The 23,947-nt window shown below is 39.8% G+C and overlaps 1 protein-coding gene across 1 annotated transcript in view; it reads left to right on the top strand.

The window, feature by feature from the left end:
• Positions 1–23,947, top strand: part of KCNMB2 (potassium calcium-activated channel subfamily M regulatory beta subunit 2) — a 234,030-nt gene that overhangs the window by 191,989 nt on the left and 18,094 nt on the right. The window contains exons 2-3 of the mRNA XM_008705315.2: positions 7,594–7,716; positions 22,747–22,917. Coding sequence (XP_008703537.1) covers positions 7,661–7,716; positions 22,747–22,917 — 227 coding nt within the window. The 5' untranslated portion in view covers positions 7,594–7,660. The remainder of the gene's footprint in view (positions 1–7,593; positions 7,717–22,746; positions 22,918–23,947) is intronic.

The following is a 23,947-nucleotide window of genomic DNA, read 5'->3' as shown; positions in this document are numbered from 1 at the left end:
TTACGAGCAGGTTTTCCTACACCAGCTGTGTATGTGTGATGCCCAACAGAGTGAATGTTTAACAATTACACTGGTTTTAAATATGTAGCATTGAGGGAATCAAATTGAACATCAGTTGTGATTATCCGCTTGAAAAGCTCATTAAGAAATGAATTATGGAATAGTGGACTAATTAAGCCCATGTAGAAATGTGTATTCCATTTCTGCATAAGACTTTTTTTAAGTGACTCAAGCAGAAGGGCTTGATGTATTGGTATGGCAATTTGGGAAAAAAATTTCTACTACTTCCTCCAAATGAAAAACACTAACATTTACCGAGCGCCTACTCAATGCCATACATTATTTCAAATTATCTGCATGGTGAATCTTTATGATATCTGTTATTACTCTGATTTTCTTGATGAGGAAAATGAGGCTCAGGGAAGTCTAACAATGTACTTAGGTTACATAATTACCGCGTTGTAGAACTGGGAATCAACCTGAAACTAGTTTCGAAGCTTTTTCAACTAAGCCCTGAGATAGTCATTTCTGATGTAGATGTGATGCAAAACTTACTTCGTTACACACATGCATAACGATCTCATATTAAAGACCCCATGCACACCCGTCTGACCAGTCTGTCCCGTCCTCTAGGCCATAAGGTGCACAAAAGAAGAGCCATACGCGCTGTGCTCACCAACACATCCCCAACACCCAGCTCCGTGCCTGCCATATGTTACATCTTCAATAATAAGTTTTTGTTAATGAGGAAATGAATACTGAATTAACTAAGAGAATAGAGTTACTCAGCTACCGAGGGAAGATTAGAAGCCCAGAGCCTCTGAAGTGCTAAGCTCAATGAGCCGAGTCAGCAGCAGGCTAAAGGACAGGTCCATTATTTAACTGGGGCTATGTCCTTCTGGAAGCAGAAGTCAAACACATCCTGATTACGTGAACAACAGTCGGCCCACACAGGGGACAGAGGTCGCAAGTAACTCCCGCACCCATCTCCAGCCAGAGAAGTCTGTACATTATCAACCCAGCTGTTGAAAAGTAGTCTGCAATAAAAAATTCGCAGAACCTCTTTTCTGTTATTTGGTTCTTCACAAAGAGGCCATTAGTGTTCAGCAATACACTTCTTTATCTCCACCACTGAGCCGCAAACAGAGCCATTCACTCAGTCTTTCAGGCATCAAACTGGGGAAGAAATGTCTTTCACATCCCTGTTAGGAGGCATTGTCAAGAGACTTTTCAAGAGTACTTGCTAGTCCCCCAAATGATACTGACATTTAGAGGGTGGAGAGAGAAACAGGAACCCAACAAAGAAATGGAAGGAGCAGCTAGAGAGTGAGAAAGAGAAACAAGAGAGCATTGTCCGATGAGTCAAGGTTGTAAAGCATTTTTAGAAGTGGGAAATGGCCAACGATATTAGGATCAAATTCAGTAAGCTGAGCAGGTTAAATAAGATGTGAAGAGACAAGTAACTATGAGATATGCCCACTGGGAAGTCACAGAACCCTTGAGAAAGAGCAGTTCCAGGAGAGTACAAGTGTTGATTTATTATTCTGACTTCTCCATAGACTGTGCACCCTTAGAAGCAGATATGGCGGCTTGGAGCCCCTAGCACCCAGTACAGTGCCTGGCACCTACAAGACACTTAATAAGTGCCATCAAATGGACGCCCCAATGAATTAAAACAAGACGTAGTAGCTTATTTTGGAAAAAAACATCTCCAAGACATTTTAAACTGCTCTTAAGATGGACCAGTGTTTTCTAAATTCAATCACTAGGTCTAAAATTATCACCATACATTTGGCTTCTCCCTCCAAAGGCCCTGAAGCCAAAACAACTCAGTTCCTATGGAGAACATGTAATTTGCCGTCTGCAAAGATAAAGTCTCACAGATTAGAAGCATTCCTAAATTTCTGTGCTCGGAGTGACCTTTTAAGTTGCTGCTGTGATGTCATTAGTGTTACAATTTTACGCAAGATTAGGCATGTAATTATGTGCTAAATAGTTCTGCTGGCTCGTGCTCGCTGGTTAATAAAGCGGAGTGCATTAAGAGCGCCCCATATGCGTAGCTCAAGGCCACTGACACAAGAAAACTGCATCCGCACGCTCCTTCCCCGCCTCATATGCCACTCGTCCTTGCGGCTGTCACCTCAAGGCCTCGGCACGGGGACCAGTGGAGAAGCCATTGCACAGAGTAGTACTCAAAACCGTTACTCTCCAGCTGAAGCTTCTAGAGACAGAAGGAGTCTCCATAAAGGATTCGACTGAAACAAAATCAGAAGCTGAGAGTTGGTAGCAACGTTTCTCCCCTTGGCTGCATCCCCGATGCAGAATCCCTGAGCAGCGTTTTTCAAAATTCCAGTTCCAGGGCCCCACCCCAAAGGTTCTCACTGGTCTGGCTGGAGACCCCGAATTTTTTAGACATTTCCCCCAGATGATTGTAATGTGTGGCCAGGGCTCAGGGATATTCTCTTTCTGCTCTCCTTGCTCAGGATAGGTATCAGAACTTAACGTGAATGAGGAAGTACTTCAGATTTTATTCTCTCAGTATCTCAGAAGACTGTTTTTCCTCTATTGAGTGCCACTGACCCACAGGAAAAAAAAATCAATAGTCTCGATGTACAAGTACAAAGCAACTTAATTGGATTTTTTTTTTACGAAAAGATAAAATACAGTCCATTTGCTATAAAAGCTACTAACAGAGGGAAAAAGAAAGAAATGAATGTTTAATATGTTCCTACTAGGCACCTTGATCCAACTTTAGGTATTTTGCATCTGATATTTCATCAATCTTCCAAGCAACCCAGAAAAACAAGTGTTACCATTCCCATTTTTGCAGCTGAGGAAACGAAGACACAGAAGTGTTAAACTGACTTGTCCAAAGGCACACAGTTGGTAGGTGGTGATACCAGAAGGCATAGGCCCCATCTGGCTCTCCTGGGACCATGCTGCCTTCCTAAAGAAACCTTACTGGATGACCGTTCAGCGAGCAATAGAAACTTTCTGCCGAAGTCAATATAAAAAGACCATGGGGGCAGGACAGTCAGGAGAAGGAGCAAGAGGAGGTGGGAGAGAGAAGAGGGAAGGACATCCCAAGCTCAGGGAAGTGTCAGAAAGGAGCCCCAGTGGCACCCAGCGGCCGTGAGCCACAGCGCAGGAGGCCAAAGTCAGATGGACAACCATGTTCTCAAATGGATAGTTCGATGGTGGGGGAGCAAACACAACCGGGGTGCCATCGTGTGACCTGCACTGTGCCACAAAAGTGAGTCAGGTGCAGCCCTGGCCTGCATTGCCCGCGGCCTAGCAGGGGAGAGTGCGTGGAAGCAGGGTAGAGCCTGCCTTGCTGGAACACGGGTCGAATACCAAGAACTGGGAGCAGAGCCCAGGAGGCTGCTAACCTGGGTGAAAGAAAGCTTCACAGAAGTGGCATCCGAGCCGGCCCTGGAAACAAAGGCTCTCATTCTCCAGGCGGGGAAGGGAGGCAGAGAGAAAGCGCAAACTGAGTCAAGGAGGTGGAAACCCACGAGGGGTGTGCTTGACACAGAGAAATCATTCCTGCCACAAAGAAATTGTTACATTCTCAGGGACAACCTGCTTTCATTCCGGGCTGAGATGGCGTCTTGTAGGGTTGCTGGTTCTCCGACCACATTCGTCTGCCGTCATACAGTCACGGCTCTGCCAGGTTCACTGCAAACCCTAGGTCAGTTCGTGATGGAACGGGGCCCAGGCTGCCCGCCGCGGCCCGCAGCCCCCTGCTAACGCAGATCTCCGCTGACGCTAGGGTTCCAAATGACCAAATTGTAGAAAGTGCTTTTGTTGGTCTCTTTATCACTTTCCTAATCACAACTCAAATGAGATGTTCCTTGTCTCATAAAGTGAGCGGAGCTGAGGTAATTATTTAAGAGTTCAGGAGGCCTGCCTTTGAGCCGAGAAAACCTCCAAACCAGCTTCCATTAACATATCCTGGGCGTTTCTTTGAAGCCTAGAAATTTTTTTCAACTCCCGCAGAATCTTTATACTGTTGTCCTTAGAGCAGCTACTCCCTTTCATTTTAATTAACAGCAAACCTAGCAGGGTTTAAGTAACAGTTTGTCTTTACGAAGAAAACTGGGCTGGAGAAACTCCAAATCCACTTATTGGACTAACCCGAGGAGCCATTAAGTCCTTTCCAACAAGCTTTAGACATTTAATTGGAATGAAAACATCTTTCGTCTCCCCCTTTCCATCTTAAAACAACAGAGCAAGGGTGCCACGCTAGAATGATGACACATAGTCGAAAGTATCCGAAGTATATTAAAATCACAGCAGCTCCTTTCCCTTGGAATGATTTCAAAGCATTTATAATACATACGGTGTGTCTATGAAGTGCTGGTTAAGAACCAGTAACAAGGCGGGACCTCAGTAGTCTATTGCTTTGCTTTAACTCAAGTGTGTGTCACTTTTCTGTCCATTCCACGTCCCTAGCCCTTCAGGAGTGACTAAGGCGAGCAGAAGATTCCACCAGAGTCAATGTTGAAAGAGCTTCCTGGAAGTTTAAGCCAATCCTCATTTTTATGGAGTAGATCATTCAATGTAGATTCAAATCATTCTTATTCCCTGAAGATTAACTGGCTTTAATAGTGGATCTAATCTCCTTCTTATTTGATATGCTTTAAAGATCTTCAAAAAGAAACATAACTAACTTTAAATATCTCAGATGCAAGTCATTTAAAGAGCCAGCAAATTCAACTTCTAAGCCCTTCTAAAACTGGTGAGGGCATCATTCAGGTGTACCCTTTAGTTCCCACCGTTTGTCCTAGGAGACCAGGGACAGGAGGATGACTTCGTGCATCTACACGGGTTACCAGGCCCCTGCTACCCCCATGGCCTCTGTTCTTTCTATCTGTGATGCTAACCCCCTGGTTGCAGAAGGAGATCTATTCCTAGACCTAGTCCCAGAAATGCAGTACACGATGCCTGAGTATGCCTAGATTCATTCTACCACTTACTGAATCACAAAATGTTGGAGGTGAGAGTAATTGTAAAGGTTCTCTGTTTCAGACACTCTATGTAACAGATTAAAAACAGCCAAGCCCTAGCAAAGTTAAGTGACTTTCTTAAGGCCACATAGCTAGGTAGTGACAAAATTGGGCCTCTAATCAACAACTGACTTTAAGTCCATTGCTCTGAGCCCTTGCTACTCAGTGTTTTCTAAAGACTTCCAACATCAGCATCGCCTGAGAGCTGTTAGAAATGTGGAAACTCAGACGAGATCGGGTATGTTCAGTGTGGTATGGCCACGGAATGGGAGAAGATATTTGCAAATGACACTACAGATAAAAGACTGGTATCCAAGATCTACAAAGAACTTCTCAAACTCAATACACGAGAAACAAATAAACAAATCAAAAAATGGGCAGAAGATATGAACAGACACTTTTCCAATGAAGACATACAAATGGCTAACAGACACATGAAAAAATGTTCAAAATCATTAGCCATCAGGGAAATTCAAATCAAAAACCACATTGAGATACCACCTTCTGCCACTTAGAATGGCAAAAAATTGACAAGAAACAACAAATGTTGGAGAGGATGTGGAGAAAGGGGATCCCTCTTACACTGTTGGTGGGAATGCAAGTTGGTCCAGCCACCCTGGAAAACAGTGTTAAAAAGTTAAAAAGTTAAAAATTGAGCTACCCTATGATCCAACAATTGCACTATTGGGTATTTACCCCAAAGATTCAGACGTAGTGAAGAGAAGGGCCATATGCACCCCAATGTTCATAGCATTGTCTACAATAGCTAAATTGTGGAAGGAGCCAAGATGCCCTCCAACAGATGACTGGATAAAGAAGATGTGGTCCGTATATACAATGGAATATTACTCAGCCATCAGAAAGAATGATTACCCAACATTTACAGCAACATGGACAGGACTGGAGGAGATTAAGCTAAGTGAAATAAGTCAAGCAGAGAAAAACAATTATCATATGGTTTCACTCATTTATGGAACATAAGAAATAGCAGGGAGATCAGTATGAGAAGGAAGGGAAGAATGAACGGAGGATAAACAGAAGGGGGAATGAACCGTGAGAGACTATGGACTCTGGGAAACAAACTGAGGGCTTCAGAGGGAAGGGGGGGTGGGGACAGGGATAGGCCGGTGATGGGTATTAAGGAGGGCAGGTATTGCATGGTGCACTGGGTGTTATAAGCAAATAATGAATCATGGAACACTACATCAAAAACTAAGGATGTACTGTATGGTGACTAACATAACATAATAAAAAATTATTATTAAAAAAAAAAAAAGAAAGAAGTGTGGAAACTCAGGCCCCACCCCAGACCCCATTGAATCAGAATCCGCATTGCTATAAGATCCCCAGGGTAATTCATATGCACATTACAGTTCCTGAATCACTGGGCTAAGACCATAACATGTCTTTCTACAGAGAACATGAGACTTGGAGGCAGGCCGACATTGGTTTTGGAGCGTGGCTTCACTTTTTCTAAATCTGAGCAAATATTTCAATCTCCTGGAAGCATCATTTGTAATCTGGAAATAATAGCACCATCCACCTTGCAGTTCTCATAATATAAGCACAACATAAATATATGTATATACATCTCATGATACATGCATAAATAATATATGCAAAGTACCTGACATGTAGTAGCTAATATATCATATAATAGCTAATATTCCCAGTCTCATGCCTCCCATTAATATGGTGTTCAACCAAAAGGAAAGCCACAAGTGATTGTACATCATGAAGAAATCACTTTCCTTCTTTCCTTTGTTCTATTGGCTCAATATTATTTTAACTTTCAGATATGATTATGATTTCTATGATATTTCATGTTTCTAAATCTCTAGAAAATGATTACTATGTAGAAAATAAGTAATAATAGCTAACTACTTTTAGTGCTATGCTTGGAGATGAAAAAACTTAACCCAGAAGCCAAATCCTAACCAAGAGAACACAACATTCCTCTAACATCCTGACTCTGGATCCTATAAACCTAGCTTTCGGGGGGCCAGAGAGTATCTGCTTCTGCTTCTGCTGCTGTGACTTCCTCAGAGACTCAGCCGCCACGGAATGAACCCACAGTTTCGGCAACAGCAGAGCATATTTAAAAGATGATGTTTTGTCACCAATATGTCACATCTGTCAGCATCAAGGAAAACAGTTTGAATAGGAAAGGAGAAATAGAATTTTAGTATCTAAATCTGAACCAAAATTTTGGAAAAATACAGTGTACTACAGGGTGTGAAACCGTACCAAAATTAGACTTGTGAGGGAGGAATAGAATGTAACATCAATCAGAAAGCCATGTTTCCCTACGGCGGTGGCTTTCCACCCTAGCAGTGCGTTAGAAACAACGAGGAACCTTTTGAAAAATTGAATGCACATTTCTGAGGAAGGGACTGGGCTTCCATGCTTTTTAAAAGATTCCCAGTTGATTTTAAAGTGTAGCCAGGGTTGAGAAGCCCTGCTCTATAACAACAGAAATCTGGCCTTATTTAAGAGAGCCAGTCACTGAAGTTAGTGGTTGCTGTTGATACAGAGCTCCCAAACTTAACGTAATGGATTTAACTTCGGTGTGTTCCCCTTCTAGGTCTTTCCGCAATTCCTCCAGGACTTCCACCGTAAGGAAAGGAGCCCCTGGACCAACATCCTCTAAGATGTTTATATGGACCAGTGGCCGGACTTCTTCATCTTACAGACATGATGAGAAAAGGTACATCACAGGGACTCAGAGGGCTTTCCAGGATCATTTAACCTGACCACCCAGGCAGCATGCCAGTAGAAAGCATGAGGCAACCGAGCTTTATGTTTCACGAGTGTTAATGTGTGGTGGGCTCTATACCAAGGGAGTAGGCCTTCTGACACTTTGGCCCTCCCCCTTGCACTCTCTATGCAGTTTTGCAAAGGCTGTTCCCTGTCAGAAATGCCCTTCACCCATGCACATCCCCACCCACTCATCACTTGGCTAGCTCCCGCTCTGCCTTCACTTATGCATTCAGTCATCTTGACCAGCACAGACTTTGTGGTTTACTGTCCACTGAATTTCCAGCACCCACCACTGTACCCGGCACAGTAAGTATCTGAAATCAAAATGATGAAAATTGCATTTCAAAGACATATGGCAGGGAAGGAAAGCAGAAACTATGGGAGGATGAAAAGAGGATAGACAAGTCCATGGAGCCCTAAAGGCCTTAGAAGAATAGCTTGGTGTAAGGGAGGAATGGGGGAATGAGAAGAAAGATTGAAAGGCAAAAGCAATGTTAATAAAAGACAAAATGACAATTACACAGCTCAGTCCAGCACCTCCCCCCCCCACCTGGGCTTAGAGAATAAATCCATTCATAAAATTCTCCGACCATTTTTAAATATTCATTTCCTCTCCATTTGTTTTCTTTGCTTCTCTCTTTTCTCATTGGCCTTACACTATTACTTGGGTTTGGTGAAGTTTAAAACACCACGATCTATACCAGCTTATCTACTGCAACTTAAGCAAGGCTCACCTGTCTGCAGCATCTGATAGAAACCAGGCTTGGTAAATGGTGCTGGACACAAGGAAGGAGCTGAGGGAGGTTTACTTGAATGCAGTTTTGAGAACTGGTACTTTTATTTTTCCTTTGAAAGTCTGTATTATCCTACAAAGAAAATCCGTTGAAAAATTCTAAAACCAAAATTGTTCTTCACAGCAACTATATATTACAGCAAAAAACTTGGAAGCAACCTTAGTATTCATAACAGAAAATCTGTTAAATAAATCATGGAATGTAATATATCACTTAGCACTTAAAAATGCTTTGACATAATAGTAACTGAAAAATCAAGTTGAAAAATTATATACAAACTATGATTGCAGCCACAAAAAATATATATATACATAGGAAAAAGCCTGGAAGGAAAAACATGTTTTTCCCTTCTCCGTTTTCCAAATCCTTTGTAATGTGTCATACTATCTTAATTATGGGGAAAATAATGATATGATGTTTAAGTAAAATTGCTGCCCAGAAGGCAACTAGCATTTGAACAAAGTCCCAGTGCTCATCACAACACAAGATCAACTGAAAATTCCCTATCTTTGTTCATCTCAAGATTTCTACATGCTTTTTCTCAATGCTTAATCAAGTTATTTTTCATTTGCTTTCAAGCCAAGTGAATCCTCTTTCAGCAAGATCTTTACTATAAGACTAACACTTGGTGTGTCATTTGAAAATTCCGTATTTTGCATGTAATCTCATTTCCTAAATAAAAGAAAAAAGTCCACTGACAGGGATGGCGAAAAAATGGCAGAGATTTTGTTGCCCTACAGCAATATTGTGACTTCCAACGGCTAGCCTGTCTGAGATTTTGAAGACTTCATCAGAGCAGGTGAAGTGTGATTTATTTCACCCATATTTATTCTTATTGAATAAGTTAATTAATATTACTTATTATAAATACCCATGGGTATAAATACCCATATTTATTCTTATTGAATAAGTTAATTAATACATAATATATATATGTGTATATATATATATATATATATACTTAATTAACTTATTCAATATATATACACATATATGATGTTTTTACAAAAAGATTAATACCTAAGAAGCAATTACTGGATACTATATGTTTTACATAAACTGCTCTCTTAATTTATAAGATAGAGATTATTGTGTCCATTTTACAGATGGGGAAGCTGAGGCTCAGCGATTTTAAATAACTTCCCAGGGTCCAACAACTAGCCAGTGATGGAATCAGAATTTGAACTCAAGGTCATATTCTCTCCCCTGCATCCCATAGCTTACATAGGCTCTTTCAAACATGAGATACTTGGAGCAGCAGTCAAGGGACAAGCCTGCAGGGGAGAGATTGTGTTAAATTACAGCTGAAAATTGAATATCAAAGAAGATAGCAAACATGGGGATATGATATATTGGCAATGTTTGAGGAGTTAAAGGGAGCCAATAATTAGCTTTATATTCTACACCATTAAAATTATATGAAACTCTTAAATTACTACTTTCATTTTTTTATTTTCAAATTATGATTTCAATAACTATGAGATTTAAAAGAATTAAAATATTGACTATAAGAAGTAATTTTCAGCAAGCTTGCTTTATGGGGTAGAAATGCCGAGGCCCGTGAAATCAATCTGCATGGTTTTAGCCTTGAAAGTCAAAGACAAATGGAAAAACAGCCAATGAATAGAGCAACAGAATCTGCTACTGAGCCAGTATCCTCAGTGTGATGGTTCATTCATCTGTACCTCGCCCTGGACCACACCTTCATCTGCACTGCCTGATTCACAGACTGTGATGGTTCATTCATCTGTACCTCGCCCTGGACCACACCTTCGTCTGCACTGCCTGATTCACAGACTGTGATGGTTCATTCATCTGTACCTCGCCCTGGACCACACCTTCGTCTGCACTGCCTGATTCACAGACTCTGGTAGGATAGGACTCAGATTTTAAAAGTGATTTGGAATAGCGTCTATTGCTCTGCTTAAGATGCTCTTAGTGGCAGTAATCATGGTGATAATGAAGGTGATGATGGCTGATAATGAGTCTAGATAATTAAGGTCCTCAAGTTAATTATTTGGAGATAAATTAACTAGGTGGTCGGGCAGCACTGCCCAGAACTGCTGGTGATTGTTCCACCTTCAGTTTCTCTTGCTGCAAACCTGGCCTCTGGGTGTCTGGCTTCTCCAGCTGTGCTCCTACAGCAGTCCCAGGGGCCAGGCAGCCAAAAAGCCTCAGCTCCACTCCACACCACCGCTTCCCAAGACCACAGCCAAGCTTGTCAGGATATTGGCTTCCCTGGGATTCCTCAAAAGACGGAACATCAGGAAATAGCTTACAGACAGGCAGAGCAACCAAGTGGAAGGAAAAGTCCACCAAAAATTCTGAAACCAAATGTCTTATGGCTCAAGGGAAGGTGAAGTCAATTTTGCATTTTTTTCATTCGTTGAATTCAAAGGCAGTTCTTGTTCTGATCATCTGCTGTATGCAAAACACCGATTTCTATCCTTATCCTCTATTCCACACACAAGCAGCAAGAAGGAATACTTTTTCATCTCTGAACAAACTTCTTTGTTAGGTGAGCTTAGTTTAATCCCTGAATTGCAGGCGGCAAAATAAAACAGCATCAACAATAACTAATTCAGAATTTAAAGAAGAGAGCGTTTATCGGCTAAGGACATTACAGCTGAGCTTTTATCAAATATTCTTTGGATTGTTTTTATTAAATAGTGAACTGATATAAAGGAATACTTATCATGTTAACACACAAAGGATGATGATATAATAAGCATCTGAGTACCCTTCATTAAGGTTAAAAAATAAAGCAATCAGAATTTTTTAAGTCCTTGAGGATGCTTCCCTAATAGCACCCTCCTCCCTTTCCCAGCCCCTATCCAGGGATAACTACCTTCCTGAATTTTCTGCTTATCATTCCTTTGCTTTTTCTTCATGAGTTTATCACATTTGAATCTTTAAGCAATATATTGTTTACTTCTGAACGTTTGGAGACTTTATATAAATGGAATCATGGCTTACGAAGATTCCGCAACTGATTTTTTTCACCAAAAAAGTTTCTATGTTTCTATGATCTATCAGTGCTGATGTAACTCTAACTCCTTTTCCCTGCTGTGTAGTACATTATTATATGAATCCATGACCATTTATTCATCCAGTCTGTTGCTAATAGACATTTGCATTATTTCTAGTTCTTTTTGTACCAACGGTGCTGCTAGAATCCCTCTTGTCCATATCTCCTCATACACTTTGCACAAATATTTCTTAAGACATGTACCTAATTTAGGAATATATGGTTCAAAAGTACGCACAGCTTCCACTCTACCAGGTAATGCCATTGTTTCCCAAAGCAGCCATTAATGTGATCTCATCGCTCTTCAACCTTGCCTAGGGTTTTCAGATTTTTAATTTTCATTAATCCTGAAGGCACTGTGCTTTCAATTCCCATGTCTCAGATTACTAATAAGACTTAGCCAATTTCCCTTGCTCTTTTCTGTGAAGTGCCTGTTCAAATATGTAGTCAATTTTTCTACTGGATTTTTTGTCTTTTTCTTATTGATTTATAGGAATTCTTTCTAAAAATTTATATTAACCCTTTGTCTGTTTATTCTGCACAAATAGCTTCTCCCAGTTTGATACTTGCTTTCGCTTTTTTTGTGATGTCTTTTCATAAACATATGTTCTTATTTTAATGTGTTCTAAGTTGGCAATTTTTTGAACATTTTTAAAGCCCTTCCTACTCCAAGTTCACAGTCTCTTTAACATTTTGTAGGTTTGCCTTTCACAAGTAGATCTTTAATCATCTGAAGTTGGCTTTTGAGTTTTGTGAAGTAGGCATCCAATTTTTTTTCTCTGTAGGTAACCAATTGGCCCGGCACCTTTTATTAAATAGGATATCCTTTCCCCCGTGATCTAAAAGCACACATGTGTCATATACTAGGTTTCCACATACACATGGATACGTTTTGGGATCTCTATTTCGTGTCACTGGTCAGCTTTGCCTACCTCAGACAGACACCACACTTGAGCTTACAAACTTTAACATTGTAATAACCTTGACACCGAACAGAACAAGTCACCTACCTGTTCTTTTGTACTCAGGAGTGTGTTCGCTATCCTTAGATGTTTGTGCTTCCATATAAATCTTAGAGCCAGCTTGTCAAGTCATACCTACCCTGCTCGAAATTTTTACTGAATTTCTTGAAATTTTACTGGAATTTTATGAAATCTATTAATCAGCTTATGGAAAATTTGCATCCTTATGTATCAAGTCTTTCTCTGAATATAATTAATCTCTACATTGATTTGTCTTCCCTAATGTCTCCCAATAAAGTTTTATAATTTCTCTAAAGAGAACTTGCACATAGTTCATTAGACTTATTCCTAAGTACTCATAGGTACTGATTTTTTAATGTTTAAATTGTATTTTCTACTTTTACAGGCAGATGGAAAGGGAAATGGTATATCAACTTTTATTTCAACTATGCCAATTTTCTAATTAATTTTAACAATTTATCTATAGATTCTTTTGTATGTTTTTCATAGTCATATCAAGAGTGAATAACATATTTTTGCTACTTTTTTATCAGTAAATAAACCATTTATTTATTTTTCTTACCATATTATACTATGCCATATATTAAATAAAACAGATAATAGTGAACATCTTTGCTTTGTTCCTGCTTATAAAGAGAATCTTTAAACACTTCACCATTAAGCATCAGGTTTACTATAGATATTTCCTCTATACTATTCATCACATTAAGGATGTTCCTATCAATTTCTAATTCAGTAAGAGCTTTCATCATAAATTGGTGTTAAGTATTATCAGAAATGTTTCTCTTCATATGATGGTAACACTTTAATATGTTTATATATTATGTAACATTAATAGACACTCAAATGATGACCAACATTATATTCCTGGGATAGCCCCAAATGGATCATGATGTGTTTTCACTTTTATGTATTGCTAGATTTAGTAAGCCAACTTGTTTTTAAAATTTTTGCATTTACGTCTATGAATGAAATTGGTCCATAATTCTCCTTTTTATGTTATCTGATTTACTTTTGGCATCAAAATTTGCTAATCTCATAAATAGGTTGGATAACATTCCATCTTTTTCTATACTCCAGAATGATTTGTATAATATAGGTAGAACTCACCTATAAAATATCAGAGCCTGGTATTTCCATTATGAGGATTTTTTAAATTTATGATTCTATTTTTTAGTAATTTAGAACTGTTTAAATTTTCTACTTATTTCTGAATCTTTTTCAGTAAGTTATATATTTGTAAGAATTTGCTGTATATTTCAATAAATTATGTATATCAGGGTTTTCAAATGTCTTGCTATAAAGTTGCTTTAAATATCCTCTATTATCTTTCTAATCCATGCTGTATGTATTTATGGTTTTTTTAATTCTTTTTTTTTTTTTAAAGATTTTATTTATTTATTCGACAGAGATAGAGACAGCCAGCGAGAAAGGGAACACAAGCAGGGGGAGTGGGAGTGGAAGAAGCAGGCTCCCAGCGGAGGAGCCTGATGTGGGACTCGATCCCAGAACGCCGGGATCACGCCCTGAGCCGAAGGCAGACGCTTAACCGCTGTGCCACCCAGGCGCCCCGGTTTTTTTAATTCTTAACATTTATTTGGTCCTTCTCTATTTTATTCTTCATCAGTCTTGTCAGAGATTTGTCTATTTCATTAGTCTTTTCAAAAAATTAATTTTGTATTCATTGATCCTTTAATATAATTTATCTTCTATTATTTACTATTTCCCTCTTACATTTTCTTTTAATACATTCTCTTAATCTTTTCATAACTCCCTAAGTTAGATGCCTAGCATATTAATTTTCAGGCCCCTTTATTATCTAATACAAGCATATAATACTATACATTTCTAACCAAGTATTGCTTTAGTCACATCCCATTAGTCACTCTACAGTGTTTTTATTATCATTTAGTCCTAAATAGATCCTAATTTATCATGTTTTATTCTATGACCCATGAGTTCTTTGGAACTTGATTTTTATTTCCATATTTAGAGCCATTCTAGTTATTTTTTTGTTACTTATTTTTATAACATTATTGCCCTAGAGCCAAATAATGTGGTCAGTATAAAGGTAATGCTTCTCAAAAGTGCTTTAGGTTATAAGGATACCCTGACTTATCTAAAGGATTCACACAATTTTCTCTTTCCTTCTATATTTTTTACTAAAGACATTTTATTCATTCCAATATGCTAGTAGATCAGGTAAAAAATGAATAAGAATTAAAAATTAAGATATCATTGGGAAATTGTGTCATCTGGTAAGTTAAAGGCAGGACTAAAAAGAAATAACTCCTACTTTTGTTTCCATAATTTTGCTCTCATCTTTTGTCTTTTATTCATAAAATAATCTTACAAGACTTCCTGGGAAGTCCTGTGGATTAATAAGTTCACAATAACATTAGGTTTATGGACAAAACCTGTCATATTAATAACTATATTAAATGTGACTGCCATTCGTTCCCAAACTCAAAACACATTTCACCCAATGGAATGTGTAGTTTGAAAGATTGGAAACAATAATAATTAGATTAATCAAAATGGACTGCATAGAAATACACCTCCTAGCTCAAGGTACAAAAAAACATGAAATCTGGAATTCATAGAAAAGGATATACATATGAAGAAGCATATCTCAAAACCATGGAAGGCTTTGTTGGACAAAAGGCAGAACAATGGTTGTTTTAATTGATGCCACTCCCAGCTCTGCCATGTGAGATAATGGGTTATTGTTCCTCGAGCAGAAACATAGAGCAACTCAGCTCAGCGGGCACTCTGCAATCCATTGTCCCCCAGATTCACTCCCATAGGATCTAACAAATGACTCTTTTCCTTGAAGTCTGGAAATCAGAGCTCACAGTCCCTGGAAAGCTTGAAGTTTTTCTGGAAAGAATACTAAATTTGTTGGTGGTAGAGTCCAATGGGCACTGTTAGGAAAAAAAAGCCAAGAGCCTATTCTAGCCATGGTCTCTGATTTTTTCAGCTTCAGTTGGCCATTTAGTCTCCTTACGCTGGTACCTCACAACCTAAGCATATCGTAGCCATTTCCAGGCCACATCAAAGGAACATGTTTTGTGACCCTAATAAATGCGAGAGACCGAGCCCACAGAGATGAATGTGGTCTGGCTCTAACTCTTCAGCAGCTCAGTATTCGTTAGGCCAAAATGACATAAATATAAATATTCAGTATGCTAAGTATTACGTGTGAGTTTCTGAAGGATCTCCTCCAAGTAACTTCAGATACACAGAATTCTTTACTTTTATTCATATCATACCTACTTCTCCTTCCCACCTGTCTCCTCTCACCTCTCTCATAGCTCTGGACTTATCTTCCTGCCGTCTCTGTGTTCTAGCACTCGCTGTCTTTTGTTTCTCTGATGAGAAAGTCTCATTAAAACCCCACAGTGTTACTGATTCTGGACACAAATGATGCTTAGATCTAAATTGTCACCTCCTCTGTCACTGCTTTTTTTCCACTCCTCTTTATCGAACACCTGAAACACAGGGAGAGTTTCAGAATCAGCCTCTAAAATTTTTTAAACAACCAGCAACACTAACATGAGTGATCTTTCTAAAATACAAATGTAATTATATTATTTCGTTCCTTAAATTCTTTCAATGGTTCTTCTAACTTCGGAAGACTCACAAGATTCTTTATCTCTGGCCCCCGCATATCTAACCAGCTTGCTGCCTGCCATCCCCACCCACAGGATCCTAGAATCCAACCATACTCAACTACTCCTAATCTCTCACATTCTGCCTGGATACTCTTCTCTTTCTCAATTGTTTGCTTATCAAAAACTCACTTCAGTCTGTTACAGGACCCTTAATCATTGCTGCTGAAATCAGGTTATGGCCTTCACTGGCACACTTCTGTGCCACCTTCATGCTTGTAAAGCATAGCCCTGGGACAGTTCACTACCACCAATTTGCTGAATGCCCAGTTCAGGGGATACCCAACACAGTGATAGCCAATTTGCCTGAAGACATTATAAAGAAGAAGAAGAAGGAGGAGGAGGAGGAAGAGGAGGAGGAGGAGGAGAAGAAGGGGAAGAAGAAGGAGGAGGAGGAGGAGGAACGGAGGAGGAGAAGGAGAGGAGGAGTGGAGGAGGAGAAGAAGAAGGTCAATTATTTCAATGAATTTCTCAAATTTAGCTATGTGCCAGAAACTCAATATGATTATTGCAACCCCACAGAGTTCTATGGGTTAGCAGGTTGCCAAACTGCACATTACGCACAGTTCAACTTCTTCAACCTTCCCCCAGCAAAGGGTCCCACCATTTTTACCCAGATCCTTCCGGTTGCAATAGCAGGAACCAGAGCAGAAACAAATTAAACATTTTGTAAGATGATGTTATAAGGAAGAAAAAAAAACTTTTCAAATGAAACGTTACAGAATCTTCAATAGCTGTTAAAATTCCTGTCCCAGATTAATTACCATACCTTATGAATAGTTAAAAGAAACAAATTTTGGTTAATTGGTAAAGCTGACAAATCTATCAAAGTAGTCAGTATGAAATTTGCCGTAAGAATCTCAGTGATGCTAAAATGTTAGGAAAACAGCAAATGACTCTAAAAAAGTTTTGAAAAATAATCAGTATAAACTGAGATTCTCACAAATGAAACACTAAATTTTTGTTATATCTATTAGAAGAATATATTCACATAGTCAAGAAAGATATCTATGAATGTATTCATAAGAATGTATTTATAGAGAGACTCAGTCTCCCTAGGAAGCTTAGCTTTGAAAAAAAGTCAAATAGATCTTACAATGCTGCTAAAAAGAATATATTCATAAGAAAAATGTACTTTTTGATTGAATGTGTTCTTAACAATATCCGTAACAAAAAGGTATTCATATTCATTTACTATACTTAAGACAATAGTCCTTAAAATGAGTCTTTGTTCGTGTAAATGTAATAAAGTAGGCAAACTCTTCATTTAGCAAACTGATCCTTCAGCAAATTGGCTCTTGGTGAATTAGCTATTCAGTAACTGATCCTTTGGCCAATGGTCCCAGCACATTGACTTGCTTCCCTTTCTACTCTGAGATCGGTTTCATTGGTCTCCCACCCAGCCCCCTCATGAGTCTTACTCATTTTGTATCCCCAGAACTCAGCACCATGTGTTTCATCTTATGAGGATTTTAAAATATTGACAAATAAACAAATGAATTAATAAATAACCTTTACCCTGCCTTAACATGAGTAGTTTATTTCCCAGCAGGCTAACTACCAGGGGAATCTGAATTTAAATAGGGAAGACAAAGGAGAAAAATCTTACACACTTTACTCTTTATAGCCGTGTTTGTTATCACATAATCTCATAAATAATTTGTTTATGAACTGCAGGCTGAGTCCTAATATCAAACTTTAAGAAGCTATCCAAATACGGAGTTCGAAAAAAAATTGTATTGTGCTGACTATTGCTTGGGAAAAAAAGCTTTATTGGACAATAGAAAATCCTTTTCTATGCAAGATCTTTTGTTATACTTGGATTTGCCTTGTCGATCTATTATCAGACTTTTGCTGTACTTAGATTTGGCTTGTACATTAATAACTCCCATTCACCAAAAGGATTTGGACAGAATACTCCCTGTCTATGTAATAAAGACTGTACATATCTACTATTTGTTGCTGTCACCATCTATAAATGTTGACTTATGTCATCATATCGATTCATAGTTCACCATGAAGCTAAGACGGCCTCAACAGAGCTTAAACCTACTGCTTTTCTGGAACATACCAAGGCTGGATCTGCATCAAGCTTATAAATCCAAATTCATGCTCTATACCTACTGTTGGACCTCCCTCATGTTCAAAACTGAATTTATAGCCATGCCCCATACTTTTTCTCCTGAGACCTCTACTTCATTGAACCGTACTGGCCTTCATTCCCTTATGTCTCTCCCTGCCCCCTTTCAGGTAGATTCATAGAGAATAAATGCAAAGGACTAAAGGGAGATGAAACACCACCTGTGTTAGTAGTGGCCCAGTAACTCCCAAAGTACACGCTTTCCTAGTATGAAGCCCGAAACACAGCACGGAAGATGGCTTGGCGTGGCAGGGCTCACCTAAAGAACCACATAGTCTCAGGCTGTGAATATGCTTTCCCCACTGGGGCTTTCTGCCTGGAGAAAGGAAGGCCAAGACATACCAGGCCTGAACAAAGACAAGTCCAAAAGGATTTTTTTTTTAATTGTGCCATACATGAACGATGACACGCAAACTCACCCAGAAGATAGACCTGGCCCCTTGACTGTCAGGCTCTGACCCATCTGGCCAATCAAATTAGTCACTCCTCCACCTGAGCTCAGGACACTATGCTTGTGAAGGGGAGAATCTATAAAGGCACCATTGGCCTCTCCCTTCTTGGCCAGAGCAGCAAAGTCCCTTCTTGGAAACCCTGAAGCGTAAGGACGTAAGAATCCCGGTTTTAACACTTTCTACCATTTCCCCAGGGATGCAAACCAAGTACTTGGGCATAAGTCAAAACTACATCTTTCTGACTTCCTCATCATCCTCTACATTCTATTAATCACCAAACCCTGCAGTTTTATCTCCATGTGTTTCTCCATACATCCCTTTCTCTCCATCTATCCTACCTCCATCCTACATCCAGGCCTCATCATCCCCCGCCAACACTACAGTCACAATTTCCTAATTCTTTCCGATTGGTCTTGCTCCATTTCTTTTTTTTTTTTTTAAAGATTTTATTTATTTATTCGACAGAGATAGAGACAGTCAGCGAGAGAGGGAACACAAGCAGGGGGAGTGGGAGAGGAAGAAGCAGGCTCATAGCGGAGGAGCCTGATGTGGGGCTCGATCCCGTAACGCCGGGATCACGCCCTGAGCCGAAGGCAGACGCTTAGCCGCTGTGCCACCCAGGCGCCCCCTGGTCTTGCTCCATTTCTAATCTAATCTCCACACTGCAGCCAGAGTGATCATTCTGAAACTCAGTTCTGATTATGTCACTCTCTGACAGCTTCCCGTTAACTACAGGATAAAGGCCAAGCTCTAGAATGACTTACGAAACCCTTCATGACCTACCACCTTTCCAAACTCATCTACCTCATTTCCCCGGCCCCACACTCATCCCAGTAATATGAAAATGTTTGTAGTTTCTGGCAGTCACCATACAGTTGTAAATCTTCATCCCTTTGTTCATGTGATTCCTTCTGTCTGAAATAGCCTTGAGTCCCGTCTCATTTGGATAACTCTGATTCAATCTTGAAGATTCTGCTTAAGGTATTACCTCCAGGAAGCCTTCCCTAACCTTAATGCCTCATTGCTTCCTCTCCTGCTCTCTCAGGCTAAAGGAAAATTACTCCTCTTTTGTACTCACTCTGTGAATCGCTCCATCATTGAATTCACTACCCTATGTTGATATTTATTTTCATGCCTGTCTTGGGCAGGGGCCATATCCCCAGTAACTAGAGGCTATCAGCACTCAAGATAAGTTTGTGGACTTAAACTGAGCTCTTTGTTCTCCCAAATCATTCATTCCTTAATTTATCCATGAATTCAACAATAATTTATTGATGATTTTGGTGGATACGGCCCCACTCATCCACTTTCTTTTTGCTGAGTAATATCCCGATTTCCTACATACCTTTTGGCCTGTGCGGAAACCAATCATTTTCCTTCTTCTCTACAAATTTCAGAGCATATGAACAACATTTGTTAAACATTTCTAAATTGTGAGTTGTTTTTAAATTGCTCATTTGAATCATTTTTATATGCTTCTTGTCCTGGTGACATAACTGACTGATTACACTGCATCTTTCATGGGTATGGTCTGACATGAGTGATGTGGAGTGACAGCCTAATCCCCTGGAACTGCGAGACTGCTGCTTTCCTTTGCTGGCTTCCATCTGCAGGAAATGCGAATCTCGAGGCAGCCATCAGAATTAAATACATTTTGATAAATAATAGCTTAGTAGCATCACATTACAACAGCTCTTTGAAGTCACTCAGAAACTGAGCCCATCTCTCCCTGCCTACTGCTGGCTTTAGCAGCTAATGGGCACAGATTTTTTAAATTCAAGTTAATAAGGAGTCAAGTTTAAAGAACTTTGATATGAATCTTATGTTTTCCAAAGGAAATGTCGGGAAACAAATAGAAAAACTTAGGGGACGGGTGGTGACCAGTCTATGGAAGTCAAAAGCAGAGCAGAGCAGCTGGTCTGGAGGAATTGGGCTTGGGAGCTGGAGAATAATGGAAGATATGGACTCTCAGGACCTCTGGCATTGAGGATAATGAGGAGCAGGGAGTGAGAAGGGGGGGAGCTAGGAAGAACATGACCACAGAAATATGGCTTCTATTTAGCTATGATTCTCCTACTACAATGGGCCCACTCTTCAAGGAAACAGAAGGTTTGTATAAACTACCTCATGAAGAGAACTTTAAATAATAATAAGCTAATTGGTTAATTTTACACTCTAATAACTGGATTAATAAATACCCTAAAGACTTCTGGAAATATATTAAGTCCATACATGTTCTCACACTTCAAAATATCTAACAACCAGCCCAGAAGGAACTAGCCGACCAGGATGGCATGCAAACCATAAACATCAGTAAGGCCATGCTGGAGCACAAAGCTAAAGAGAAGCCCTGAATATACCCACAATTGTACAAACAACAGGCATCTCTCCCCTCCCCTGCAAAGTTCCGTTCTTTACTTTACTCTGGTTTCTTTTCCAAGCAAGAAGAATGACTAGTGATAGAAAATTTAAAGGAAAATCTGCAGTTATTCTTGTGTATATTGGCTTCTTGCCTAAAGCTAAAAAAAGGGCATAAGAGTTTCTTCCTCCATTTCAGCTTTCTATTTATCTTTCTCTCTGTTCCCAGGCCCTAAATAAGGCCAGCAACTCCCCTACTCCTGGACCCCTGCAATCCAAAGCTCCCTTCTCAAAATAGAAACTAAAGGAGCCTGAGCTGCTCCTTCCCTGGTCATCTGTTTTACCAAATCCCACACTTCTCATTTATCTCCCCAAGCATCCAGCTCCCCAGCAACTTCTTTTCTGTCTTCTCCTCTAGATCTTGTTTCGGATCAAGCCTTCCACTCATAAGCTTTCTACATTATTTATTTCCCTGCCATTCTGTCCTTTAGAAATTCTTTGGAAGAGTGTAGCAATATTAGGATATTTTGATATTCCTGTCATGGAGCTGTAGCTCCCCACCCCATTTTCCAATGCAAACACTTGTTAAATGCTTCATGTCAATCATTTTCCTGGATAATTTTCCTACGTCATCTCATTTAACTATTACAATTCAGTTACACATTATTCCCACTTTGCAAAGAATGGAATCAGAAAGACTGAGGAATTTGCATTGATCACATAGGTAGTAATGGTCTGCTCCATCATGATGGACTTTCTGCTGGGAATCACGCTCCTGCGCTCGTTCATGCAGAGGTAATGCTATTGGGGAAATCAGGTTTTGAACTCAGGAGTCACTTTGGTCCAATCTCATGTTCTTTCTTACCCTATGTTTCTGCTCTAAATTAAAAAAAAAAAACAAAAATACTAATAAAACTATTCAAGGTTATAGAGCCTAGTCCTGACTGATATTTTTTGAAACTCACTCAAGTGTTTATACCTATAAGAAAAAAGACCGGGTCACAACTTCTTATTTTCACATTGCTTACAAATCTCAAGTCAACAGAGCCCTAAGCAACCCTAAGCATGAGAAAAATGTTAACCAAAATAACTTCTGTCTATTACTACTGAAGGGAAATAAGGTATTAAGTTGATAGATTTCTGATGTCTACTGCCATTTATTTGAATTAATGCTCCATTAGGTATTCAGAGAGTATAAAAAGATCAATGATAATCAGCTGCAGGTTAAATGGCAAATCCAAAGCAGTATTTTAAGAGTTGAAGGGAGTGCTTTCTTTCTTCAGATTTAAGAGAAGGAAAAAGTATTTCCAATTAGACATGGGCCCCAAGTAAGGAAGGGTGACTTGTTTCTGCTCAAGGTTGGTATGTACACGTGTGTGTTGGGAGGCAACCGTCAGTCATATGCTCGGATCTGATTGCATTCAGGTAGGGTTGGAGGGCTCCTCTAGATCCTTCTACCCTAGGAAGCGATGGGCAGAGGCTTACCTGCTCTTCAGGGGTGTGCTGATTACCTGTGAACTTCATGTAAGACTGTATTATTTTCAACCTCAGAAATATTTACCAAAAAATCAGGGACCACGACCTCCTGGACAAAAGGAAAACTGTCACAGCACTGAAAGCAGGAGAGGACCGGGCCATTCTCCTGGGACTGGCCATGATGGTCTGCTCCATCATGATGTACTTTCTGCTGGGAATCACGCTCCTGCGCTCGTACATGCAGAGGTAATGCTATTGGGTGGTTGGGACACGGTCGTTGGTCTTCTCTTTCTCCTTCTTTCCCAATAAGAACTTTGAGCAATGCCTGGCGCATATTATTTTTAATAATCTTATCAAATAACAAGGATAAAAATAGTTCTGTGTATAGGCTGCCTACTACGTGCAGGGCCTTCCCAGACATGACTTGCTTCAGGCTCACAAATACCTTATAAGGGAAGTTCAACATGAGTATACTCACTATAAAAATGGCCAAACTGAGCCTCAAGATGGTTACAATTTGTCTGAGGCCATACAACGGTAGCATAGGCAGAGGTAAGATTCAAACCCACACCGCACTCCTTCCAGAGTCCCTATTCTTGCCTCTCCACACCTTTGTTCTCCACCATCGTTCCTTTTCTAGCCCACGCCCCTCTTCGTCACCCCACACATCAGTGGTTCTCAGCTGCACATTTGTACTTCCTGAGAAACTTAAAAAAATACTGATGCCCAGCCCCACCCCCACCATTACCCCCAGAAGGTCAGATTGAATGGTCTGTAGTGGGACCCAGTGACCAGCATCTTTCAAAGTTCCCCGCAGTGATCCTAATGTGCTATCAAGGCTGAGAAACACTGCTAAGAATCAACTTTTAACAATAACAGAGTTTGGACCCTTTTCGTTTTAATATTTGCCCTGGGTTTACTGAATAGATAGGGAGGCAATTAAATACTGAAACAGCAAGTGTATTTCCCACTGAGTAAGCCGCATGATAAATCCCCACAGCCTCTCCAGCTAACTGTTGTCCATAAATTGGACACTTTGAGCACAGGGGAGCCTGGCATTGCTGTAACTAATGGGGAAAGTCTCACAGTGGTTCAGCTTAAAGAAACGAGGCCCTTTCACATGAAAATTTGAGATTTCGATCTGAAAGAGAATCAAACCATTTTGTGGCATTCATTTCCCCACCTAAATTAATACTTTCATTTTAGAAGCAAAATCGAGCAGAAATACAGTAATTTGCTAAAATTAAGGCATCATCTTTCCCATTTGTGGCTGCTC

The sequence above is a fragment of the Ursus maritimus genome, unplaced genomic scaffold (genome assembly GCF_017311325.1).
Source record: "Ursus maritimus isolate PB19 unplaced genomic scaffold, ASM1731132v1 scaffold_4, whole genome shotgun sequence".
NCBI classification, from domain to species: Eukaryota; Metazoa; Chordata; class Mammalia; order Carnivora; family Ursidae; genus Ursus; species Ursus maritimus.
The sequence above is the reverse complement of the archived record's forward strand: the minus strand, read 5'-3'. Positions and strand labels throughout refer to the sequence as shown.